The sequence below is a fragment of the Patella vulgata genome, chromosome 8 (genome assembly GCF_932274485.2).
Source record: "Patella vulgata chromosome 8, xgPatVulg1.2, whole genome shotgun sequence".
Taxonomy (NCBI): Eukaryota; Metazoa; Mollusca; class Gastropoda; family Patellidae; genus Patella; species Patella vulgata.
In genome coordinates this window covers 9,460,727-9,483,759 of record NC_065886.2, presented here as the reverse complement: position 1 = coordinate 9,483,759, position 23,033 = coordinate 9,460,727, and the positions used below count along the sequence as shown (strand labels likewise).

General features: G+C 35.5%; 1 protein-coding gene and 1 long non-coding RNA gene across 2 annotated transcripts in view; one reads left to right on the top strand and one right to left on the bottom strand.

The window, feature by feature from the left end:
- LOC130014004 (hemicentin-1-like) overlaps positions 1-22,812 on the bottom strand; it is a 53,583-nt gene extending 30,771 nt beyond the window's left edge. The window contains exons 1-7 of the mRNA XM_056102719.1: positions 22,696-22,812; positions 18,964-19,100; positions 18,478-18,688; positions 15,257-15,535; positions 13,938-14,222; positions 13,285-13,557; positions 11,846-12,166 (exon numbers count right to left, since the gene is read on the bottom strand). Of these exons, the coding sequence (XP_055958694.1) occupies positions 11,846-12,166; positions 13,285-13,557; positions 13,938-14,222; positions 15,257-15,535; positions 18,478-18,688; positions 18,964-18,966 (1,372 nt within the window). The 5' untranslated portion in view covers positions 18,967-19,100; positions 22,696-22,812. The remainder of the gene's footprint in view (positions 1-11,845; positions 12,167-13,284; positions 13,558-13,937; positions 14,223-15,256; positions 15,536-18,477; positions 18,689-18,963; positions 19,101-22,695) is intronic.
- LOC126831025 (uncharacterized) lies at positions 3,589-5,844 on the top strand. Its single transcript, XR_007684099.2, has 3 exons — positions 3,589-4,128; positions 4,679-4,882; positions 5,682-5,844. It is a non-coding gene; the product is annotated as an uncharacterized LOC126831025 (long non-coding RNA).
- Positions 22,813-23,033: the final 221 nt, after the last annotated feature.

Sequence of the window (23,033 nt, the reverse complement as noted above, 5' to 3'; positions counted from 1 at the left end):
GCACATTGGGGTCCGCGTCACCCCTGAATATGATACAGTTGGCCGCCTGTCCATCATAGATGAGAATTTGATATTCAGCTTTTAAGTGTTCTTGAAATATACACCATTCAGGTCGACCTGCGGCTACTAGCGGGTTAACATTGAATTCTTGATACATTTCCATAGCCATGTCAATCTGCAGTGGCCTTTTCGCATAGGTGGCAGCTACACGTTTGTAATGTTTAGTTTCTTCGGCTGTTGGGGAAATTTTCTTATGATAAGAAATTTCGTTCATACCCAGGACTATAGATTGCCCAAAACAAGTTTGATAACCAGCGTTGGCTACGGGGGATATAAATGTCCGTTTTTTTCCACTCATAAAGGCCTCGTTCAAAATCGCCTTATTTGCTGAAAAACCCCCCTTCTTTAGATGCAACGTAGGTAACGGTTATAGAGGTTTGATCGTCTATAACGAGGGTTTTTTTTGACTGCATAACTTTCGCAATTTCATCCAAAATTAATTCCAAAGTTAGTTCACTGTAAGGCCTAAACGCAATATATATTGGATTGTCCAAATCAGGGTGATTTAATTGTATTCTTACCCTCTCGTTTGGTTGTACATTGAAATTTTCTCTAACGGTCGCTAATATCTGAGTGAATAGTCTCTCTAGCCAATCGGGAGTAGTAGGGTCATCCGTGTTTATAATTTCCAGACGTAGCAATTCGGAATGTATGTTAAATTTCCTTGAAAACCGTTGTTCCACCGAAATCAGCCTTACTAAATCTTCGCCGCCACGGCCCTCTTGACAAATCTTTAAAAAAAAACAAAAAAACGGGAGTTGGTTATTTTAAAAAAAAAAAACCGGTGGGGTTAACAAATCGAGAATATCGACTACCTCCCCATCTTTTTCTTCACACGCCTTAGCAACTAAAGATTTGAACTTAGAAGGGGTTGCTATGTCACTCGTTAATAGAGCAATTAAGGGATCGTGATGTTCGCTTTCTGTAGACGAATTAGGTTCCCCATTATTTTGAGTATCGTGTAAAGTTTTTTTGCTCACCTGTGCCATGTCAATGTCACTATCGTCATCCGAAAATAATACAGGACTATCCAGTTGGCGATGACCCCTTTCACACCTTTCGTCCTCCGTGTCGTCATCTGTGTCGGCGTCAGACCGCTGGTGTTTAGTCCCCGCTCTTTCATTATGATTACTTGTTTGATTTTCAATCTCGGCCCTGTCTAAAGTTTCGCTAATTGCCAGGACTTGACTCGGTGTCCAAAATTCAAATTCATCTGTAAGCCCTATTATTTCATGCCATTCAGCGTCTGTGTAGTTTTCAAACGGGTCCATCTTAAAAGAAAATAGATAATTTTGTTTTTTTAATTACTAATCGTGTCGGAGCCGGTAAGTATTATTATTAAACATACATTATGCAAGAACATTATGTTAAAATGGTCCCGAAGTGTATATATTAATGTTAAAAACAATTTAAAATTAACAATAATAATAATAACATAATAATTTTAAAAAAAAACACAAACAAAAAAAAAAAAAAATGGAGCTTATGTATTAAAGGAGAGATAATGTTAGCAAAAGCCCCGATTGAAAACGTATAAAAAGGGGGATAACTCTCTTTTTTTTCTATTTCCGGGGTAAATAAAGTTAGCAAACGTCTCGGATCGAAAACGTATAAAAGGGGGATAACTCTCTTTTTTTCTATTTCCGGGGGAAATAAAGTTAGCTACCGCCCCCAGATTGAAAACGTATAAAAGGGGGGGGGGGATAACTCGCTTTTTTCAAAGATTTCAAGCGCGAGTCTATTTCCGGGGATAAATAATTAAAAAAAAAAAATTAATAAAAAAAAAAGATTAAAAAAGAATAATAATAATAATAATAACATAATAATTTAAAAAAAAAAAAAACACAAACAAAAAAAAAAAAAATGGAGCTTATGTATTAAAGGTGAGATAATGTTAGCAAAAGCCCCGATTGAAAACGTATAAAAAAGGGGGATAACTCTCTTTTTTTTCTTTTTCCGGGGTAAATAAAGTTAGCAAACGTCTCGGATCGAAAACGTATAAAAGGGGGATAACTCTCTTTTTTTCTATTTCCGGGGGAAATAAAGTTAGCTACCGCCCCCAGATTGAAAACGTATAAAAGGGGGGGGTAACTCGCTTTTTTTCAAAGATTTCAAGCGCGAGTCTATTTCCGGGGATAAATAATTAAAAAAAAAAAAATTAATAAAAAAAAAAAAGATTAAAAAAGAATGATAATAATAATAATAACATAATAATTTAAAAAAAAAAAAACACAAACAAAAAAAAAAAAAAAATGGAGCTTATGCATTAAAGGTGAGATAATGTTAGCAAAAGCCCCGATTGAAAACGTATAAAAAGGGGGATAACTCTCTTTTTTTTCTATTTCCGGGGTAAATAAAGTTAGCAAACGTCTCGGATCGAAAACGTATAAAAGGGGGATAACTCTCTTTTTTTCTATTTCCGGGGGAAATAAAGTTAGCTACCGCCCCCAGATTGAAAACGTATAAAAGGGGGGGGGGATAACTCGCTTTTTTCAAAGATTTCAAGCGCGAGTCTATTTCCGGGGATAAATAATTAAAAAAAAAAAATTAATAAAAAAAAAAAGATTAAAAAAGAATAATAATAATAATAATAACATAATAATTTAAAAAAAAAAAAACACAAACAAAAAAAAAAAAAAATGGAGCTTATGTATTAAAGGTGAGATAATGTTAGCAAAAGCCCCGATTGAAAACGTATAAAAAAAGGGGGATAACTCTCTTTTTTTTCTATTTCCGGGGTAAATAAAGTTAGCAAACGTCTCGGATCGAAAACGTATAAAAGGGGGATAACTCTCTTTTTTTCTATTTCCGGGGGAAATAAAGTTAGCTACCGCCCCCAGATTGAAAACGTATAAAAGGGGGGGGGGGGTAACTCGCTTTTTTCAAAGATTTCAAGCGCGAGTCTATTTCCGGGGATAAATAATTAAAAAAAAAAAATATATAGTTTCAGGGCCTAACCATATGTAACAGAGTCGTTTAATTATTATGACCGGAATAATTCTAAATGGACAGATATATGTATTACGGTATAGCCATGCCCCATATTTATAACACATACCTATTTTGAAATAAATTATAATCTAATGGAGACAACGCGGTTAACAAAAAAAAATTAATATATTTCAGAAAAAATACTATTACCTCAAAAAGAGATTAATAAAATTTATAATAATTTTCCCACCCTAGCAGCTTGGTTTTGTTTACGATACGGTTAAGAGCACGAATAATATATCCAATGACCGGATTATTAGTCCCCAAATGTTTTCATAGCATCTAGACTAATATTTTTGGAATATTTTTTGGCATGATATCGAAAACAAAAAAAAAAAATCTTACATAATGTATCTTTAAAGAATAGGCTTACCATGATTTTTTCCGAATGTGTCCTATAATGACGACGTGTATACTCAAAGACAACGTCTCACGAGTTGGGTGTTGTTGCTACTTCAAAGTCCACGGAGCTCAATGACGTTAAAACGACCGTCGCATTTTTGGTCAACAAACCATGAGAGCCTTCCATGATTGGTTAGTATGGGTCACGTGGTTGTTTAGCGCCAACTTCTGACCAGTGTCTTTGTCTCGTAAAGGGTCGTTAATCCTTTAGTTCCAGTCGACAGAGTAACTACAATGTCTGACGGTAAACCCCACGACTGAAAGGTGTTATAATTATGGGGACGCGTAGTGGTGTCACGCTGTCCTTAAGGTAATCACATCAAATAGTGCTGGTTGACTGATTTAACATAGTACTCTTTAGAAATGCCCGCGACAGTCCGAGCAATCGTTTTTATAAAACTTTTTAAAATAGCGGAGACACACCACCAATTTTTTTTTAAAACTCACTTTACAGCGTTTGTTCAGTTTTAATGTATTTCATTTTTAAAAAGAAAATTTTAAAAACAGTTCTCGAACCCTCAATTTGCAGTTGGTCATAAAATTATGCTATACCCTTTAAAAACAGCCGTACTTATGAAAATTGTCACTTCGACTTGTGGCTGAAAAGAATACAACACCAAAACAGAAAGACTTGACGAAAAAAAACTATACAAGAAAAGACAAATAATTTAAAATGTAAGTTACTTTTTTTTCTTTTTCTTTCAAAATTATGATTCAAAACCTACTTTACAAAAAAAAAAAAAAAATCTGTAATCGTTAGACTGAAAGCATGGGGGTGGGGGTGAGGGGGGGGAGATGAGGGGGGGGGGGGCCTTAGACCCTACATAATTTGAAGCTTTTAAAGAGGCATAACATTGTATGAGTACGGTATGATTTGACGATATATTCGGTCTAAAAAAACATTTTCAAACTATTTAATTTATCATAATTTGGCTATAATGCATCTTGTATGGATTAACAACGATACGTGCAACTGTCGTTGGATACCGTTGTTGAATTCGTTGCATAAACACGATTTTTGACCGTGATGTGGGCCGAACCCTTGGCAAGACAGGTGCTTAGTCGTCCGGATAGGCCGAAAACAATGCAGAACTCCATGGGTACATAGTCATGTACGCGTAAAAGATCGATATAAGCGTTAACCCTTCACCCCACACCCTGCGACCTAAATATTTTACGGTGAAAATATCTTTAATATTATATTTTTTTTTGTCTTTTTTTTAAGGTATGCAATTGCTGATGTAAGAAATTTTATATTATCAACCATTAGCCTGATTACGGCGACATTGGCACCATATGCACCGTCCTTAGGCACGCCTGATGTTGTTATACAATTACGGGGTATTTTGGCAGACGCAGACGCTTTGTTGTCGACCCACAACCCGTTCATCCCAACTAGACCAGCCACGCCTAGCCAGGAAAAAGAAACGTAAGTTTTTTAACTACTTGTATGGTGTTTCGGTAGAAAGGAGGGTGGGGTGGGGGGGGGTCGCCGCCACCTTTGCAATGAGAGTCTTGTCTGTATCGGGTTGCCCATTCAAGGATGTTCAGTCAAGCAGACTGTACTTTACAGGTCACACGTGTTTGTTTGTTTGTGGTTTCTAAGTATCGATTCTTGAACGTAGTTTTGTTTTGAACGACACCAATATAGCCTATGGCATTAATTTAGGTATAGGAAACAAACAGTGAGGCAGTTAAACGTCTCACTCCATTTCACCTCCCACCATTTGAAGATGCTTGCGTGTATACCCTCCGACCCCACACCCACACACCTCGTCGTCAATACCTAAATGAAATGTAATATGGGGTGGGGGGGGGTAAAATCCTACTGTTCTACTCCTAACGTGGGCTTAGGAAGGACCTGGCATAAGACAGACCGTGTGCTATGAGTGAAATTTTGTCCGGGTACCCCGACTACGACCTACTCCTATATCCTTTTCCGACGGTCAAGGGATCTTTTACATGCACGACAATGGGTACACACGTCACCTCAGTTTTTCGTCCCATCCGGACGACTAGACGGCCGTCCTTGGCTGGACCACCGACCTGAATCACAGGCAATGGGGAAACCCCTCCAGAAATCGGGGTGACCTTTCTCAGCCAATGCTAGGGATCGAACACCCGACCTCTAGGCTAGCGAACCCAAGACTGTAATCAACGCTATTCTTATAATATTAATAATATTGCTTTATTTACCTGATACCTATTTGTTTTGTTCTTTTCTGCAGATTGTTAGCATACACTGACTACATATTGGCACGTTTGAGGTTGGTGGCCGACACAAATCCGGGGTTCAAGAAGCCAATGGATATTTTAGAGACTTACAGGGAATTGGCCGACTGGAACTCACCGGCACTTTAAAATGTAAATCAAAAATAAAAAAAAAATATTGAAAAAAAAAAAACAAACATTGTTAGCTTCTTACTTGTCACTAATTGAAAAATATAGAGGAATGAAATGGGGGGGGGGGAGAGGGGCACGTTGGGGGTGAAGGGGGGAGGGGGGGTGTAACTAATTGAAGAATATAGAGGAATGAAATGGTGGGGGGGGAGGAGGGAGGGGGGGGCTCTGGGGTGAAGGGGTATGTGGGAGAAGGGGGGTAACTGAGTGGAAGGGGGGGGGGGCAACCCCTGATAAACAATCGCAACCCAATCAATGGTCAATCTTAACGTTAACCCTTAACGCTAGACCACGCACGACCTGACCTCAGCACGAACCCCTATAAAGACAACCCCACCCCACTCACTCCCAATAATCAATGCGTGACCTCCAGCTAACCTCGTAACAGAAGTCAAATGAGGTCAAAGGATAAACAAGAGTTCATTATAACAATACCTATTTATCTATATTCATATACCCATTGTTCGGATAACAATACCCCTATTCAATCTAGTGAATAGATCAAAGGCGTCAACTCTCCTTGGTAAAAATATGGCTAGAAGGCCACAGATACTACTCATATTTTACACTTTCTATCACTTCAATTTGTCTTTTATTGTGTCAATGTTCTATTTTTTTATAAATACTATTTATATCGCGAGATGGGAATGAATTCTACGTTGTACAGAACAGGTTGTTCCTTGATATGCGATATCTTTACAGACTTATAAGCTCGTGGATCTTCCTGGTATGTGATATCTTTACAGACTGGCCTAGATTTAAACGGATTTAAACATGCGCGAGATTTTAAAATTTAAGAATAAAGGGCACACGTGGTTGCCACTATGATGAACGACCTATGCTAAATGTTCAAACATCATAACATCGCCATAAATAAAGTAAAATGAATGAAATTTTCAATTTAGTATTTTTTCATTATCTATATTTGAACTATTATAATAAGAACGTCCAGCTTTTAATCTAAATCTTACATAATGCATCTTTAATAAATAAAAAGACTGCTAATTGTTTCGCTATATTCGTAAATTTGAATTACAACTGACATTTATTTAATAAAATATATTGTTAAAAACAAACAATAGTTAATGATTTTATTACAATTGTTATGATGGAATATAAAGTACAGTGAAAATATGATCAAAACATTCAATTAAAGTTACTAATTAATAATTTTCAGACAAGTGCGCGATTTCAAGTAAGAAATTAAGCAAAGAGAATTAAAAGTACTTATATGAAGTAATATTATCATTCTTTTTGTGTTTGTTTTCAGTATAGCATCGTTGATAAAATTTCGCAGAAAACAAAATACTAGATTTATACAATAGAGGTCCCACAGTGTGGTGTTAGCTGTTTGGCACCAATAAAAAATGTTGTATTGAGCGTGGTAATCACACTATACCATATACAAGATGTATATCAGGATAATTGTATATCGACTAGTCGACAATTTGATGTAAGTATGTGACGTAATTATATACAGGATATTGAGTTCATAAAATCAGTTACAGAGTTATTCTATAATCTACTCAATGTTAAAGACATATACTTGGATAATTCATTATAACCTACTCAATGTTAATACAAGACATATATTGCTTTATATAAGACTATTGAGATAAACTAAAGTTAAATATCTGGTAGTCAAAAAGGTGATGTAATTGTAAACTAAATATTATACACAACCAGCTACAGAATTCTTCATTCAACCACATACCAACAAATTGAAACAAACTATATTCTGTTTCTGATATTTATATAGGTGGGATCTGAAATATCGAATGTTTAAATACAAAATAAAATGTTTTAAAAAATGTTTACTTTGTAAATAATTATTGGTGGTTGTTTTATCTGGATAGCTAAACAAACTACTAACTACATATTACGGGTTATATTTCCAAAGCTAATTTAAAATTTGGAATTACCAAATGGATCTCGACCGGGTGGTATTACTCCTTCGACGGGATTTCTGTATAATCCCCAGAACACATCTCGGCATTCTTCGATACATTCCGGTAGTTTTCAAAGAATAATTAGATAGATAGTAAGGGTTAGCCCAGCTATTACAAGATGACCGGTCCAATATATTCTAGTTTTTAAATGGACATTTAAAGCTTATGGATTCTACACAGTGGGATTAGAAATTAGTCTGCTATTCCACAATGTCATTTTTTTCGGATAATCATATCTATATACTTGCCATAGTCACGGGTAAATACAAAACATTGTTATTTACAGAACGCGAAGGAGAGAGAAATCGATACCAACTAGGTCAGTTTGATACTAACATGCAGTTCAGTTTTATTTCAATACTTTCGCTTAAGTGCAGGTTTCTTTAGCAGTTGGAGAAACACGGAGGTTCCGGGGAAAACACACGATGTTATAGGCAGGCGACCCTATTTGGGATCGAACTTATTGACAGACCATTCGACTACCGAATCCTCCTCCTATATTTACTCAATGCACATTACCTCCCATTCTGTTACTAGCTGTGTTATCAACATTAGTAGAATTCTGAATCAATTCTTGATATGTTCCTTCAGTTGGATTTCTTTCACTAAATTCTAGACCATCATATGTCGACACTATTTATAGAAAAATATTGAATGAATGACACATCTCTATATTTGTTTTCGATTTTATCAAGCATCATCACATACCATTAAATTTAACTGTTTTTGGTTCATCTGTTTAAACCTCTAAACAAAGTATTGACAAGAAAACACAAATCATATGTTAGTCATGTGAACTCCTCAAATAATTCCACAAGACATTAAACAATTTACTTATTATAAATCGCCACCCCCAGTCTGACGGCCCTATCTCTCTCAGAGCATTACACGATCTTTTTTCTTTCTAGTTTGGTTTGCTTTTATAATCGTCTGTTAATATGTATTTAGGACGCGCCCATGAATTATATGTTTAGGGCCAGTGTGTAACATTTTGACTTGTCATCATCAACAATGGGAATCCGGAATAAAAATGTCAAAGATTTAGCGGGGCCTACGAACCCTGGAGATACTGCTACGTGTATTTTAATTATCAATATACTTACTTAGACCATTATTATCAAAACCAGTAATGGTTGGTTGTCTGAAACAGGAATATGTGACATTTTTATATATTTATTTTCTACAATTCATTATATTAATAGTTAAGTCAATAGTTCAGTATAAAGAGTTCCTCATTATGACCAATGGGCTTTTCAAGAAAACGTAGTGAATAGATGTTAAACATGCATTATGCAAGAGCTAAATCTGCCTATTACAGGTCTTTCTTTAGGCCTGAAATGTTTTCTAAAGTATTAATTAGACATTAATTAACTGATCCAGGCCTTAATCAACTCTCGATGGCATCAGATTTCTCCGATATTAAATAGATTAGAATGGTTCAGCGATACTTTGATTTAATCAAATATGGAGGACAGAGACTTAGCTTCGATCAACCAGTACGGTGGTTGAAATTATTGCACACGTCTGTCAAACCTTCAAAGGCTAATATCTTCGCTTGCAATAGAGTAATTTGAATGAAATTTTCAAATTATTCCCTTTACATCATCTACTTTCGAATTATTATAGCAAGAATGGCTAGTTCTTTATCTAAATATTACATAATGTATCTTTAATACACGTGAGTGAATATATTTAGATGATATTCCTATCCATGGATATGCATTTCTTTGATACAAAATATTCTAACGTTTTATCGTATACAGTTAATTAATAAGCAATTATAAAACTTTGGTGTCAGGTAGAATTATCATAGAATGACTTACCTGGTAGTTGGGATTTCACTACCTGAAATTATTCATATTAAATCATTATAGTGTATACCATAAAAATTATACATAATGTATATTCACTGATGGCTTTAATAATGTTATTGTTCGCACTCTAAAAAGTGATATTTCCACATTTATTTCATAGCTTAAATTTATTTTGTATCTGAATGTTACACTAATAAGCAATATTCTACGTTAAAAATAATTGTAAAAATCGTTTTACCTTTTAGTAGTTGTTGATTTTGCCGTCGGTAATATATGGTAGATAGAACAGCTAATATTAACAAGATGATTACAAGCGCCAACATCACCGATAAACCAACAACAAGACCATCTGGACTTTCGTTTTTAACATCACTGTCTGAGGAAACTTATCCAGAAGAAAATAAAATAGTTATACAAAATTATTCAACGGTAGACCAACTTTTAAGAATTCCACACGTGGAATAACAGTTCAAAAATAGTTATACACAATTATTATACAATATTAAAAATTATTCAACGGTAGACAAACTTTTAAGAATTTCACGCGTGGAAAATACAACTGATGGACGTTTGCTATTTAGATATGGTTTCATTTTATATTTTAAATTACAATTTCGTTCGATTTTAGTAAATTTAAATATCTTAAAGGGGCATTATGGGAGATTAGATAAAGAGCTGACAGTTCTCGCTATAATAGTTAAACAAATAGATAGCGTACAGAGAATATACTGAAAATTGCTTCACTCTGAACCGAGATATTAGCAATTGAATTTTAGGCCTTGTCTCGATCTTCATTACTAAAGTCGGTACAATAAAAACCAAAGTCTCGATTATTCATTTTGACGCTAAATCATACATCATAAAATGTATTCAAATCCATTAAGCATCGCAGGTTAGCGATGACATCGATCTGGATCGTGAGTAACTAACGTACGAAAATTAAATAGTAGCTAGCTTTCTCTGCAGGTAGGATGGGACTGTCGTTCAGGTTGGGTCTGGATATGTTAATTAATAATTTGGATAACATTTCTGGCCTAAAGAAAGACCTGCAATAGGCAGATTTAGCTCTTGCATAATGCATGTTTAACCATTCTTACCTTTCTTCATAGTTCGTACTGAGTCGGCAATTACTGTCAGATAAACTGGTTGACTATCACCATATTTATTTCTAGCTATAACTCTAATATAATATGGTGTATCAGCTTGTAGATTCTTTATACAATAATCAGGTTTAGATTCTGGTAGAGGTGTAGAACTAGTCCAGGTTTTATTATCTACTGAATGTTGAACAATAAATTCCTGTTGATCCCCACCATTAAATCCTGATGTCCATGTAATACAGATACTGTCATGACGTGTTGCTGATGAGTTGATGTTAGAAGGTACATCAGGTTTAGCTGGAAGTTATGTACAAATATAATTTTATTAAACAAGAGGCATTCATTATGGTTTAATGTACAACGTTGTTTATCAGAACTAGGTCGTTTATCAGCTAGGGAAATAAACTTCCATTTCCTTTAATAGACTTCATCTACAAATATTGTTTATGATATGTAGCATTTTTTCATGGGGTTTAACGTCCGACTGGACTAATTAGATCCTGAATTGTTAAAAGGTTACCATAGAAGGTGGTTGATTTCCTAATCAGGAAGTAATAATGTTTGACTAATTTTAACATCTTGTCGTACAACATCAAAGGGATTAACATGTCCAAAACTGGACAAACCACGAATCGTTTTAAAGATTAAGCTATAAAAGAAGCCGCGTAGAGTAAGGAAGCCAATGAAGGCAGATTAAGTAGTTATTCAATTAAGGTGGGTTTCTCATCCAAAAGGGATCGATCACTTTGTAATAGCTATCACCCTTAGTGAATATCTACCACTTCCCACTCACTTGTATTTGTCAGAATATACATTATTGCATTAGAAAGCCAAAAAACGTATCGAATTTACGTGGTAATGTTCATTTAATCATTCACGCATTCACCCACACAGTTACAGTACAAGGAAATGGGATCATGTTCGCACATTACGTCAGTCATTTTGAGACTAACATATAGTATAATTTTCATTGCAACGGTTATCTGAATAATCAATATTATTCGATACATTAACTATATGATATGTAGTATATGTTATAGTATACTTACACAGATATGGTGGTTATCTGTATAACCAATATTAGTTACATTGAATGTATATGATATATAATATGTTATATTATACTTACATTGACCTGTAACTTGATACTCTAGTTCTGTATAACCAATAGTATTAGATACATTGACTGTATATGATGTATAGTAGATGTGGGATGTAATGTTGATATTTAATGTTGATCTATAAGTATTGATAGAGATATTGGTATCAATCTGTTTAAAGACATCATCATTATAGATAGGTTCAACATCTCCAGTAGTTATATTATTATAATACCAGGTGAAGGTTGGTGATGGATAGGATATAACATCAGCTACCAGTTGTACTATATCTGTTATATTACCACTAACTATAGATGTTGTTATAACTCTAGTATCTTGTCTAGGTGAACCTGTATATATAACAATAGATAGGATATAACATCAGATACCAGTTGTATTATATCCGTTATATTACCACTAACTATAGATGTTGATATAACTTTAGTATCTTGTCCAGGTGAACCTGTATATAACAGTATTAAAGATAGGATATAACATATACTATCAAACTGATACTGTTGGCTCATGAAACCTATGTCTTTTAGTAATGCAATATTCTGTCATTAATAAGTGATCATTATTCTACACTAATGTTTAGTATGTATAGCAAGTAGTCATTGATTAGCAGGGTGTAAACTGGCTGGTTGTAGAAGAGGTCATATATTGTAACAGCGTGAGTATTTCTAATTATACCTATCTCTACCGAATATACAAACCTAACCAATAGTGGTATATATCTTTCAATAATCAAGATTTTAACGCCCTAACGGTGGTGCCATATCGGACCTATGGTAGCTTCGAAATTAGTTATATTTTCGATAAATATATATTTCAAGCTGCGATTTAATTAAAACATAGTTTGGACACATATCTCTCGTGGTTAGAAAAGTATTCAGTGTTGAAATAGGTTTAAAAAATTTCAATTTTCGTAATAAATCTAAGAAGTTTTCAAACTTTTCTGATACGAATCGAATGATTTTTGGTATGTAAATAGTTACGCTAGTCCTCTATAAAATGATGGAAGTGTAGTTTCATTGGGCCAATAGTAATGTCCAAATTTACTGAAAATAAAAAAAATCAAATATCGTTATGTAAACTGACCTGGAATAAAATATGTTTCACTATTTTGTCCCGTAGAAATGTATTTCGGAATGTAGGTTTCAATTTGACATCGTGTAATGACTTATTCGTGTAATAATTAAGTAATGCTATTTGTAGATATTTGGTTAAAATAATATTATGAATTGGTATTGAGTAGACTGTTGCTTCTGTCTCGGTATTTTTTGAAAATTTATATGAGATCTGAGTCCCACAAAACATAGAAAACGAATGGGGCCATTTTTTCGGTATCGCCAGCTGTCAAAAAGACCGGTTATTCGAGATCGATGAAATTCCATGGAGTCTAGTTCACAAGTCAACAATATCAAGTTTACTGTGATATGTTATACGGCATCACATATATACGTACAGTTAATAGATAATTTCAATGATTGGTTGTATTGAACATTTGGTATGTCAGTATTGGTAGCGTGACAAATATAGTCACCAGTATCCAGACATGTAGGTTGATGTATAGTGAAGGTATCTATGTTGGTTTGTGTAGATGATATTTGAGTTGTACCATTGTACCAGGTAACCATGGCTACAGGGTTACTATTAGTAGAACACGTGATATTGGTTGAATCTCCTTCATTTACTGTCAGTTTATCTCCAGTTGGTAATAAAGTTACTGGATCGAGGTCTGTAAATAAATATTAAAGTTCATATAATATTATTTGTGATAATAAAATTTTCAGATTATAACAATTACTCAACAATTGATAGTTAATTGTCAGTGTGAAAATATCAGTTTATATTTCTCGTATGTTCGGTTGTTGTGGTTAAGAGAAGTTGTTATGTTATTTGATATTGCCGACTTCGACCAGTGGAATTTGTATATTGACCACAGGACGGTTAGTATTAGGCTTCAGTCGTCTACTTCCTCCCAGGTTCCTTGTAATATTGCAAATACTATCAGATGAAGTTATACCTCTATACTTACACAGTACAGTAACTTCTATAGTTTTATTGTGGGATCTAGTTATAGGACTACCATTAGTTGGTACTAGAGTAAAAACTTACACAGTACAGTAACATCTATAGTTTTATTGTGAGATCTAGTTATAGAACTACCATTAGTTGGTACTAGAGTAGTAGTAGCTTCACATCTATATATACCACCCTGGTTCCTGGTAATTCTAGTTTTATCAAGTCGTCCATTAGAAGATACATCAACACTACTACCATCTGGTTTATACCATTTAAAGGTTGTTGCTGGTGGATTTGATTCAACAGTACAGATCAACTGAAGGTCGTCATTCTCTGTTTTAGTTACAGAATCAACTGATACAGTTACCATGGGACCGACTAAAACAAATTATATAGATTTAACAGCCAGTCAAATGATACAATTACCCATAGTAACATTCCGTACCACTCCATCCACTAACCCCTGGGTCCAATCAAGACGGCGACAAATTATCCACCCTTCATAATTGTGCTATTTTTATCGACCAATTAAAAAATTCCAGAAAGTTTGTCTTAACTAAGATCTCCGAATAGCTGTTATTAACTTTGTCAAAATATTTTAGAAGATATATATGTTTGTGTGTATGACGCTTCTTTAATATTAAATGTCTAACATACTTCAGAATTGAATGTACATACTACTGTATTGTTGTGAAGGTAAACAAGACTGGTATGTAAACTGTTTTTGATTGACTCGTTGAATTAACCTACGTGGTCACTGGAGGGCAATACATTTGAATTCGTGAATTCCCTATGAATGAACCCAGGGGTTAGTGCAGTAGGACGGAACTATGCCACTGGAGATACCACGGTTTACAGTTACCATGGAAACAGCTATAAAGATATAGCTAAAGTCAGATGATACGATTACCATGGGATCGAGAAGAAAACAACAATATATATAGATGAAACCAAAGATTATGTTCGCCTATCACGATTCGTCGCGGATGTCCACCCATGTGGTATCAAACAAACCAAAATGATCCCGTAAATGTTTTTGGCCACCGAATTTGGGCGATGGGCGAATTGGGGCGCCGGGGTAATTGGGCCTCCAGCGAATTTGTCCCTGTATTCTGCTAGTATACTAAAGATGTAGTTATAAGGTCATATGATACAGTTGTCATGATAATAGCTATAAATATGTAAATATAAAGTCAGGTGATACAGTGACAATGACAACAGTTATAATGATCTAGTCAGGTGATAGAGTTATCATTGCAATAAACAAAATCAGAAGTTATTCTAAGACACGGCTATTATATCAGATCATATTGAATTTTGGCCAACTTCCTAATTATACGACAATTGATCACGAGCCGATAAACATTTCAGTAGTAGATGGTAAATATAAATAGTTTCTTACAATTACTTACATAAAACATCAATTTGTACAGGTGTAGATGATCTACCTGGGCCAGCACTATTACTACCTGTACAGGTATAATAATTGCCTGTATCTGATCTCTCTACTAGTTGCATTCTATATATAAATGAACTTTGATCTGTTATCTGTACACCATTCTTATTCCATTTATAAACACCAGATGGTACTGCTAAATCTGAATTGGTTACTTGACAAGTCAACACGAGTTGTCCCCCTTCTATAACTTTATATGGACTGATTGAGGGTTCTATGTGTACGATTGGTCTAACTGGAATATAAATTAGAGTCGTGGTTGTTATTAAACTGTATATAGACTGGTTGATGATTCTATATAGACAGAACTAGAATATAGTCATTGTACAGAACTAGAATATAGTCATTGCAATTATTAGACTGTGTATAGACTTTACAAGATACAATTTACAAATGTGAAATGACAAATGTACAGAACTATAAATATAGTCATAGCAATTATTAGACTTTGTATAGACTTTACAAGATACAATTTACAAATGTGAAATGAAAAATGTCTAATTTGTAAATCAAATATTCATTTTAAGATACAAATGTTAGTATACAAATGTCCAAATACGACATCAAATGATGGAATAAGAATTATATAAAGACTATGAATTAAGAACTAAGAATTATGAACACCGAATAAAGAGCTGTTTGGTCTCCCATAGTACATAGATTAACTTTCCGCCACAAAATCATTAATATTCATCAAAACCTTAGTTAAAATTAATAAGGGTGATAAGGACTAATAGCACACTCGCATCGGTGGCCAAAACAGACTAAAAGAATTATTCAGAGTATCAAGTATACATCTTGATTCAAATTATGGTGTCACTAAACTACCACAAACTGTGTTTGTACAGCCGGAACTCCCAGAAAGTTCTCAACTTACTTTTCCCATGAAATGAAATGGGGTTTAACGTCCTACTGATCTGCGCCGACTAGCATAAGGAAGGCTGGCATACGCTGAGGATTAATCTTACTGTATATGCAATTCTAACTGCCAAGGGATCTTTTACGTGCACTCCATTGTCTACACGGGACCTCGGTTTTTCGTCTCATCCGAAGGACTAGACAACTGTCTTTGTCAGGCCATCCATCCAACACCACTGACAAGCGGGAAACCAACCACACCTGAAAATCTCGATGAACTTTCTCGGCCATCACCGGGAGCGAACCGGCGACCTCCAGGCTAGCGAGTCAGTGTCTTACCCACCGTGGCTATTATACTGCATATTGACTGGGTGATGGTTCTATAAAGATATAGTGCAACGCCGGATTAACCATGGCGGGGGCCCTGGGCCCTGGAACATGTGTGTGGGGGGGGGTCCCTGATCACCGACCGCGGAGCTGTGGCCGGCCACCACGAGCGCCGAAGACGCCAAGCCCTGCAAGGGGGGTCTGGGGGAAATTTTCAGAAATTGGAGCCCGGAAACGTGATTTCCTGGTATTTCGGGCACTTGTGTCAGAGCCATTTATAAATAAAATTCTGCCACAAAATTAGCGCATTCTGGTGTTATTTCAGTGGACCAATCCATGCGAGTGCTATGAAATGATGGCATTTCTAGAGTCCGTTAAATCCGCCACTGTAAGTGATCAGAACTACATCATACTGTAAGTCGCTCAGTGATAAATAACGGGGTCACTTGATTCGGAATCGTATTATATCCCCCACGATGATTTGATGAATGGAGGCCGTAACGTTACGACCAAGCCGGGCTCGATTTTTGACGAACGTCTAACACTGTAAGTACCAAATGGTAATACGAGATTTAATCAAGAAATCTGAATATTTCGTGTGATCATGATGTGCATTTCATCAAATTCAGCTTATACCCACAACAAATATCGACAACAACAACAACAACAACTACAGCTTATATACAATTGTACGTCAATCTGAGGCAAAATTCGCGCTACTCGAAATGATGGGGACGGGTAATATTTTCGAGTTATACGATAATTCGAGTAAGACGATGTTCGGTCCGATAGAAGATCTCACGACAATAAAAGACCATGTGTTACACCCTTAGATAAACCCACAAAAAGCGTTTATTTTTCAAATCTTCAAGTTTCCGGGAAAGTTGCCAAGGCACACTCGCCTGCAAGATCAAACCACGTACAAGGCAGTACTCTCATTAGAATTTGACAATTCGCCTGTAAATAGCGTTGAATTCCGGCGATCCACCCAGAAAACATCTCGGAGCATCGGAGGAGCCCCGTCACTAGGTCACCGGCCGTTGGAGTCCTCGGTCCGACCATGCTCGCGGCGCGCAACTGAGATTTTTTTTTTTTGGGGGGGGGGCCTCTAATGTGGGGGCCCCATGGTGCCCCGTGGTTAATCCGGCGTTGCAGTCATAGTAATTATTATACTGTATATAGACCGGTGTAGTAATATCGGACTTCCTTCTTGTGTTCCTTGTGATCGTAAAGAAAACTACAGGTTAGTTGTTCTTACAACTTTATTGTTAAGAAAGGTTGGCTTCTAAGGTCCTTGTTTCTCAATAGATGATAGCTGCTCGGAATATCTGGGTGAGCTCTGATCAATCTCGCATAACACTCCCATTTATAACCCCTTATTTCTGTACGTCTTAGACTTACTTTGACATTAATTCTCATCCCAAATATGGAATAAACCTTCACATTTTTCAAGACCAAGTGGGAGAACATTACCTTATTTGGTCTACCAACCACATATATAAACAGATAGAATTTGATGGATATTTTGACAATGGTTAGGATTTTATCAAAATATAACTGGGTTTTTTTATATAGAAACATGTCGTCCGTTTTTATTAGCACCTGGGATTTGACTCTATAGAAAGAGTGAACCAACAATTTTTCAAAGACCCAATAGGGTCTAAAGGACCAATGTACTACACCGGTTGGTGGATCGATATGTAGAAAAATAGAATACAAATAAAGGCATAGTAAATATTATGCTGTAGGGAGCCACGGTGGCTCAAGTGAGTAGGACGCTGTTCGGTAACAACACTAGACTAGAAAGGTCTGTTCTTAACAAAGTTTCTATCGTGTATAGATTTATTTTTATAATTTATGTACAGCCAGCATATATTGAAGCGCTCCATCAGTCCACATCAGCTTATGTGTATTCAGTGATAAGATGAACCGTCACTCTGACGTTACCCGACAATCAACTGGAATAAGGCTGTAACATTTTTAAATACATACCAGAACAAGACCTGTTAAATTGATCAGTTGTTGTAGGTATATCACAGCCAGGATAAGAAGCCTCACATATTATTGTATAACCATCTAGACCATCCAGTACCGGTGTTGTATTTGATATAGTTATAGTGTTAGTTTTAGATACGTATCCAGGTGAACATCCTGTATTAATAATAGATTCCACTCCACCTGATAAATCCTGTAGGGTTCCACCCTGTAAACATGTGGAATAAACAATTACACTATTTCACGGATATATAATCTTGTTTGATTAATTAAAGAGAGAGTATCAATTTCAACAATAATTGGTTGTTTCATTTTAAATTGTTCTCAGTAATATGTATTCAAAGACTTTCCAATAGCAGAAACAATGATAGTTTACTTAATGTGTTATGTTGTAAATTATTATCCTTTCGGTCGTTCATGACAACAATATCCAATTATTGTTCAAGTAATTTCAATAATGTCATTACAATAAATACATGTTACCATATTAGATGTAAATTTCCATGTTAATTTTGGTTCTGGTTTACTGCATCCTATACTACACACCAGTTGTACACCAGTATCTGTTAACTGACACAAAAACGGTTCTTCATTTACGTTTATGTTTAACAATCCTTTATCTGAACAAAAAAATACCAAAATGTCAAAATATGGTATAAATAACACAAAACTTGAAATCTTTGATTATCAGATCGTCGGTTAATCTATGGTTTGGTATATGGTAGGAATCGGCATAATAGGTATCAAGAGTTACAGTTCTTTACACTACGTACGGACATCAATCATGATAAACGGAGAAAAGGAAAATAGAGACATAACTTATTATCATCCGGAAGGTGCACCCATTCGTTGAATTGTGAGGTAATACTTGATAGAGGATAAGCACAACGGCGCCTATAACGTGGAAATATTCTTTAAAAAACATTCAGCCACGACTAAGTATAATGTCTAAAGTCTGTTAAGTCCATGATCGCACGCGGGATTATCAAATAACTAGTCTAATTCCGATTTCTAACTCAGATGCAAATAACTCGTCTGAAATCGATTCTCGTTCAGTAGATATAATACTACCAAGGTGAGAAACGGATGGGAATTAAATAATGGTAGACAATGATTACTTTTCAAAATTATCCATGTGATCTCTTTAATTCATGTGGACAAAGTTTAAACGTAATCGTAGACTAGAATAGTCATGGTACAGTGCCTTTAATGGTTTCTTTAACTACTGACCATAAGGGGAATCACGGTGGCTAAGTGGGTGAGACGCCGGCTCGCTAGCCTGGAGGTGGGTGTTGGATCCCTGCATTGGCCGAGAAAGTTCATCAGGATTTTTCGGCGTGCTTCCCCTTGCCAGTGATGCAGGACGGAGGGCCTGACAAGAACAGCTGTCTAGTCGTTCGGATGGGACGAAAAACCGAGGTCCCGTGTACACATTGGCGTGCACGTAAAAGATCCCTTGACAGTTGAATTCGATATAAGAGTAGGCCGTAGTGCCGCTGTCCGGACAAAATTGCCCTTATAGCACACTGTATGGCGCATGCCCGTCTGCATTAGCCCAGTTCGGAGCAGAACAGTAGGACGTTAAACCCCATTTCATTTCATTTTTACTGACCATAAGGTTGAAAGGTTACTACGTCATAGCTTACACGATTAATCGCTTTTTGCTTTGAAGTCGGAACAGCGTCACTCATACTTTATTACATATGAAATATTAGTTTTATTTCATGTGTATCAGATACGGTACCCAGGCTACAGTCACAAATTGATTATATAAATGACTTCTGCAAAAAAAAAAAAAAAAAAAAAAAATCGGCAGGAAAGTAAACTTAAACAAACCCAAAGTTGTAGTATTTAGGAAGGTGGCAATGTGAAAGCAAATGATCAGTGGCGAGTTGGCGGCACCAAAATCGATACCGTGTCCTCTTATAAATATCTAGGTATCATGTTCAGTCCAAAATTATGTTGGTCTTTTACTATAAATACTCTTGTTGTACAGCAAGCAAGAAAAGCTAGAAATATGCTTCTACATGTATGTTTCATACGTAGACAAAAACTTAACACCACTGATGCATTGTTTCATGTTGGTCTCGTGGTTGTCAGTTTAATATACAATAATATTGTTGTCAGTTGAGTACCAACCAGTATGGTTTTGTCAGTATATTGTCATTGTCAGCCAATGTTAGAGAGTATAAGGGCATAAAACACGGTATTTGTATCATTTGTATTATTTAATTGATATTGTATGTCAGACGCATCTCTGTTGCATTTTTGTCATGGCTTGGAAGCATTTGTTTACATTGATCACTTAAACATACATTATGCAAGAGCAAAATCTGATTATTGCAAGTCTTAATTTAGGCTTCAGATGTTATTGAAATTATAAATTAGATCTTTATTTAAACAACAAGCCCAAAATCAACTCTGTAGACCCACGGATGACTCGGCTACAGCTCGGATTTAAATATGATTTCACTTGATTGATTAATTCAAATATGGCGCACCCTGATGAGAATACGTCAGTTAGATCGAGGCTAAAAAATAGAGTGTACTTAGCGAGGCCGCTGTAGAACGTTTCCGCATGCCATTGAAAACTTTACTTGATAATCGAGATATGTAGGTGGAGTTAACGCCTGTCAATCAAACGATCGGCCAAGGTGAAGGCACATTTCTAGTCAAATATTACAACGTTGATAACTATGTTCAGAATAAAGTAATTTGACTGAAATTTTCAATATTTTCTTCTTTCATCATCTACTTTTGAACTGTTATAGCAAGAATGGCCAACTCTCTATAAAAAAAACTCCCAGAATGTATCTTTAAAGCTAGTTGTCTCCCTTTAATTACTTTTTTTCAGTCTTCTTATTAAGAGTTGAATGATTTATGTAATTATATTCTTTCAATGCTATTTTCCATTTATATTTTATTTACCTGGTGGTTTTATACTAAGTAAATCCTTTATAGAAAATATTCCCCATGTCTTTGCATCTTGAAGCCTGTCCCTTTGGCATTAACAGTTAATTACCTGCCAGTGTTAGTTGTAATTAGAATATTTATCAGTGGTAGTCTAATGTATGGTGGTACCATTCACGCGTATCGCACGGCAGTGATAATATAGATAATTTTACTATCATCTTAACATAATTACACAACATTACACTTTTTACATGTTTCCGCCTTTATATTTCTTTTTTTTTCAGTCTATGTTTATAAAGTGACGAGCTTAATACATACTGTAAAATAATTTGTCAAAACCTTATGGTCGAGGCTATCTCATACCTAGTGGTAGGTATTAGGGCAGATCGTCACATGGTGCTATAATAATCTATACCAAAATTTTGAGATGTCATTTAAAGACATAATATATATGTGATTTAAAAGAAATTACCATTCCTTCGTTTGACGGTCAGATATGGTTTGATATGAAAACGAATATCGAATATCCGTTTTAAGCTTGTAATTTTGTGAACTGTAAGATAAACCAAATATGCCATGACTATAGTGAGACAATGTGCAGCAGAACCGTTTATAAACCCTTGCTGACATCGGTGACGGCCTACAACGAGTATCATACGCCCCATATTGAATACGAGTTTTCAATATTTAGTGCGATAAAAATGGGTGGTTGTAAAATGTTTACAGTTCCTTGTTTTCTTCTGTAAACAAAATACCGCATCATATTTATGGTAGGCAATATTCATCGAAAATTTGTTTTTAATATAAAAACGGGTTTTTCACTCAGCCCAACACCCCTTAACATTTATAAAATCAATTACCGATGTCAAAATCATCTTTTCCTGTGGCCTTGAAAAATTTTCTTCAAAACTGTCTCCTCTATCTCTAATTGTGGTATCACAATCCACAATACTGCCTATTGGTATGTTGTTAAAACGGCGGTGTCCCCCCCCCCACCCCACAAGAGTGCCACGAGATGTCACCGAACACCTATCTCTCTATCGTTGATACTACATTCCACAAGATTTTTAAAATCTCCTCTCAACAACGTCATTGACGTTCTACCCACCGTTAAATATATACGTTAATCTGATGGATGGATGTTGGAAGTAGGATTAGGATCAACTGAATATTGTAGGTAGGTAACATTAGTAATAAGATAATTATATTTTAGAAGTAGGATTAACTGAATATTTTAGGTAATAACTAGTGGTAGTAAAACATGACGAGATTCTACATCTCAACCATAAATATACAGTTTACCTTGAATTACAATAGTTCTATTATCAGCTATCTTTGTTACATAATAGATTTCTCCATCATCCAGGTTGTTGACTTCTAGAGCAAACTTTCGACCACCATTTTCACATAAAAATGTGTATTTAGTGTCATTTAAAGATGATACACAACCAGGATAAGATACAACAGCGAGAAAACTCCTATCTCCTCTCCTCCATGTTACCGCGTTTCTTGTTTCATTATATTCGTATACCAGTGATATTGTTCTATTACTAGGTCCGCAAACCTTCAGAGATTGACCAAGATGATTAACAGCCACTGTAATAATGAAACAGTAAATATTGTTGTTTAGTCAAACGAAC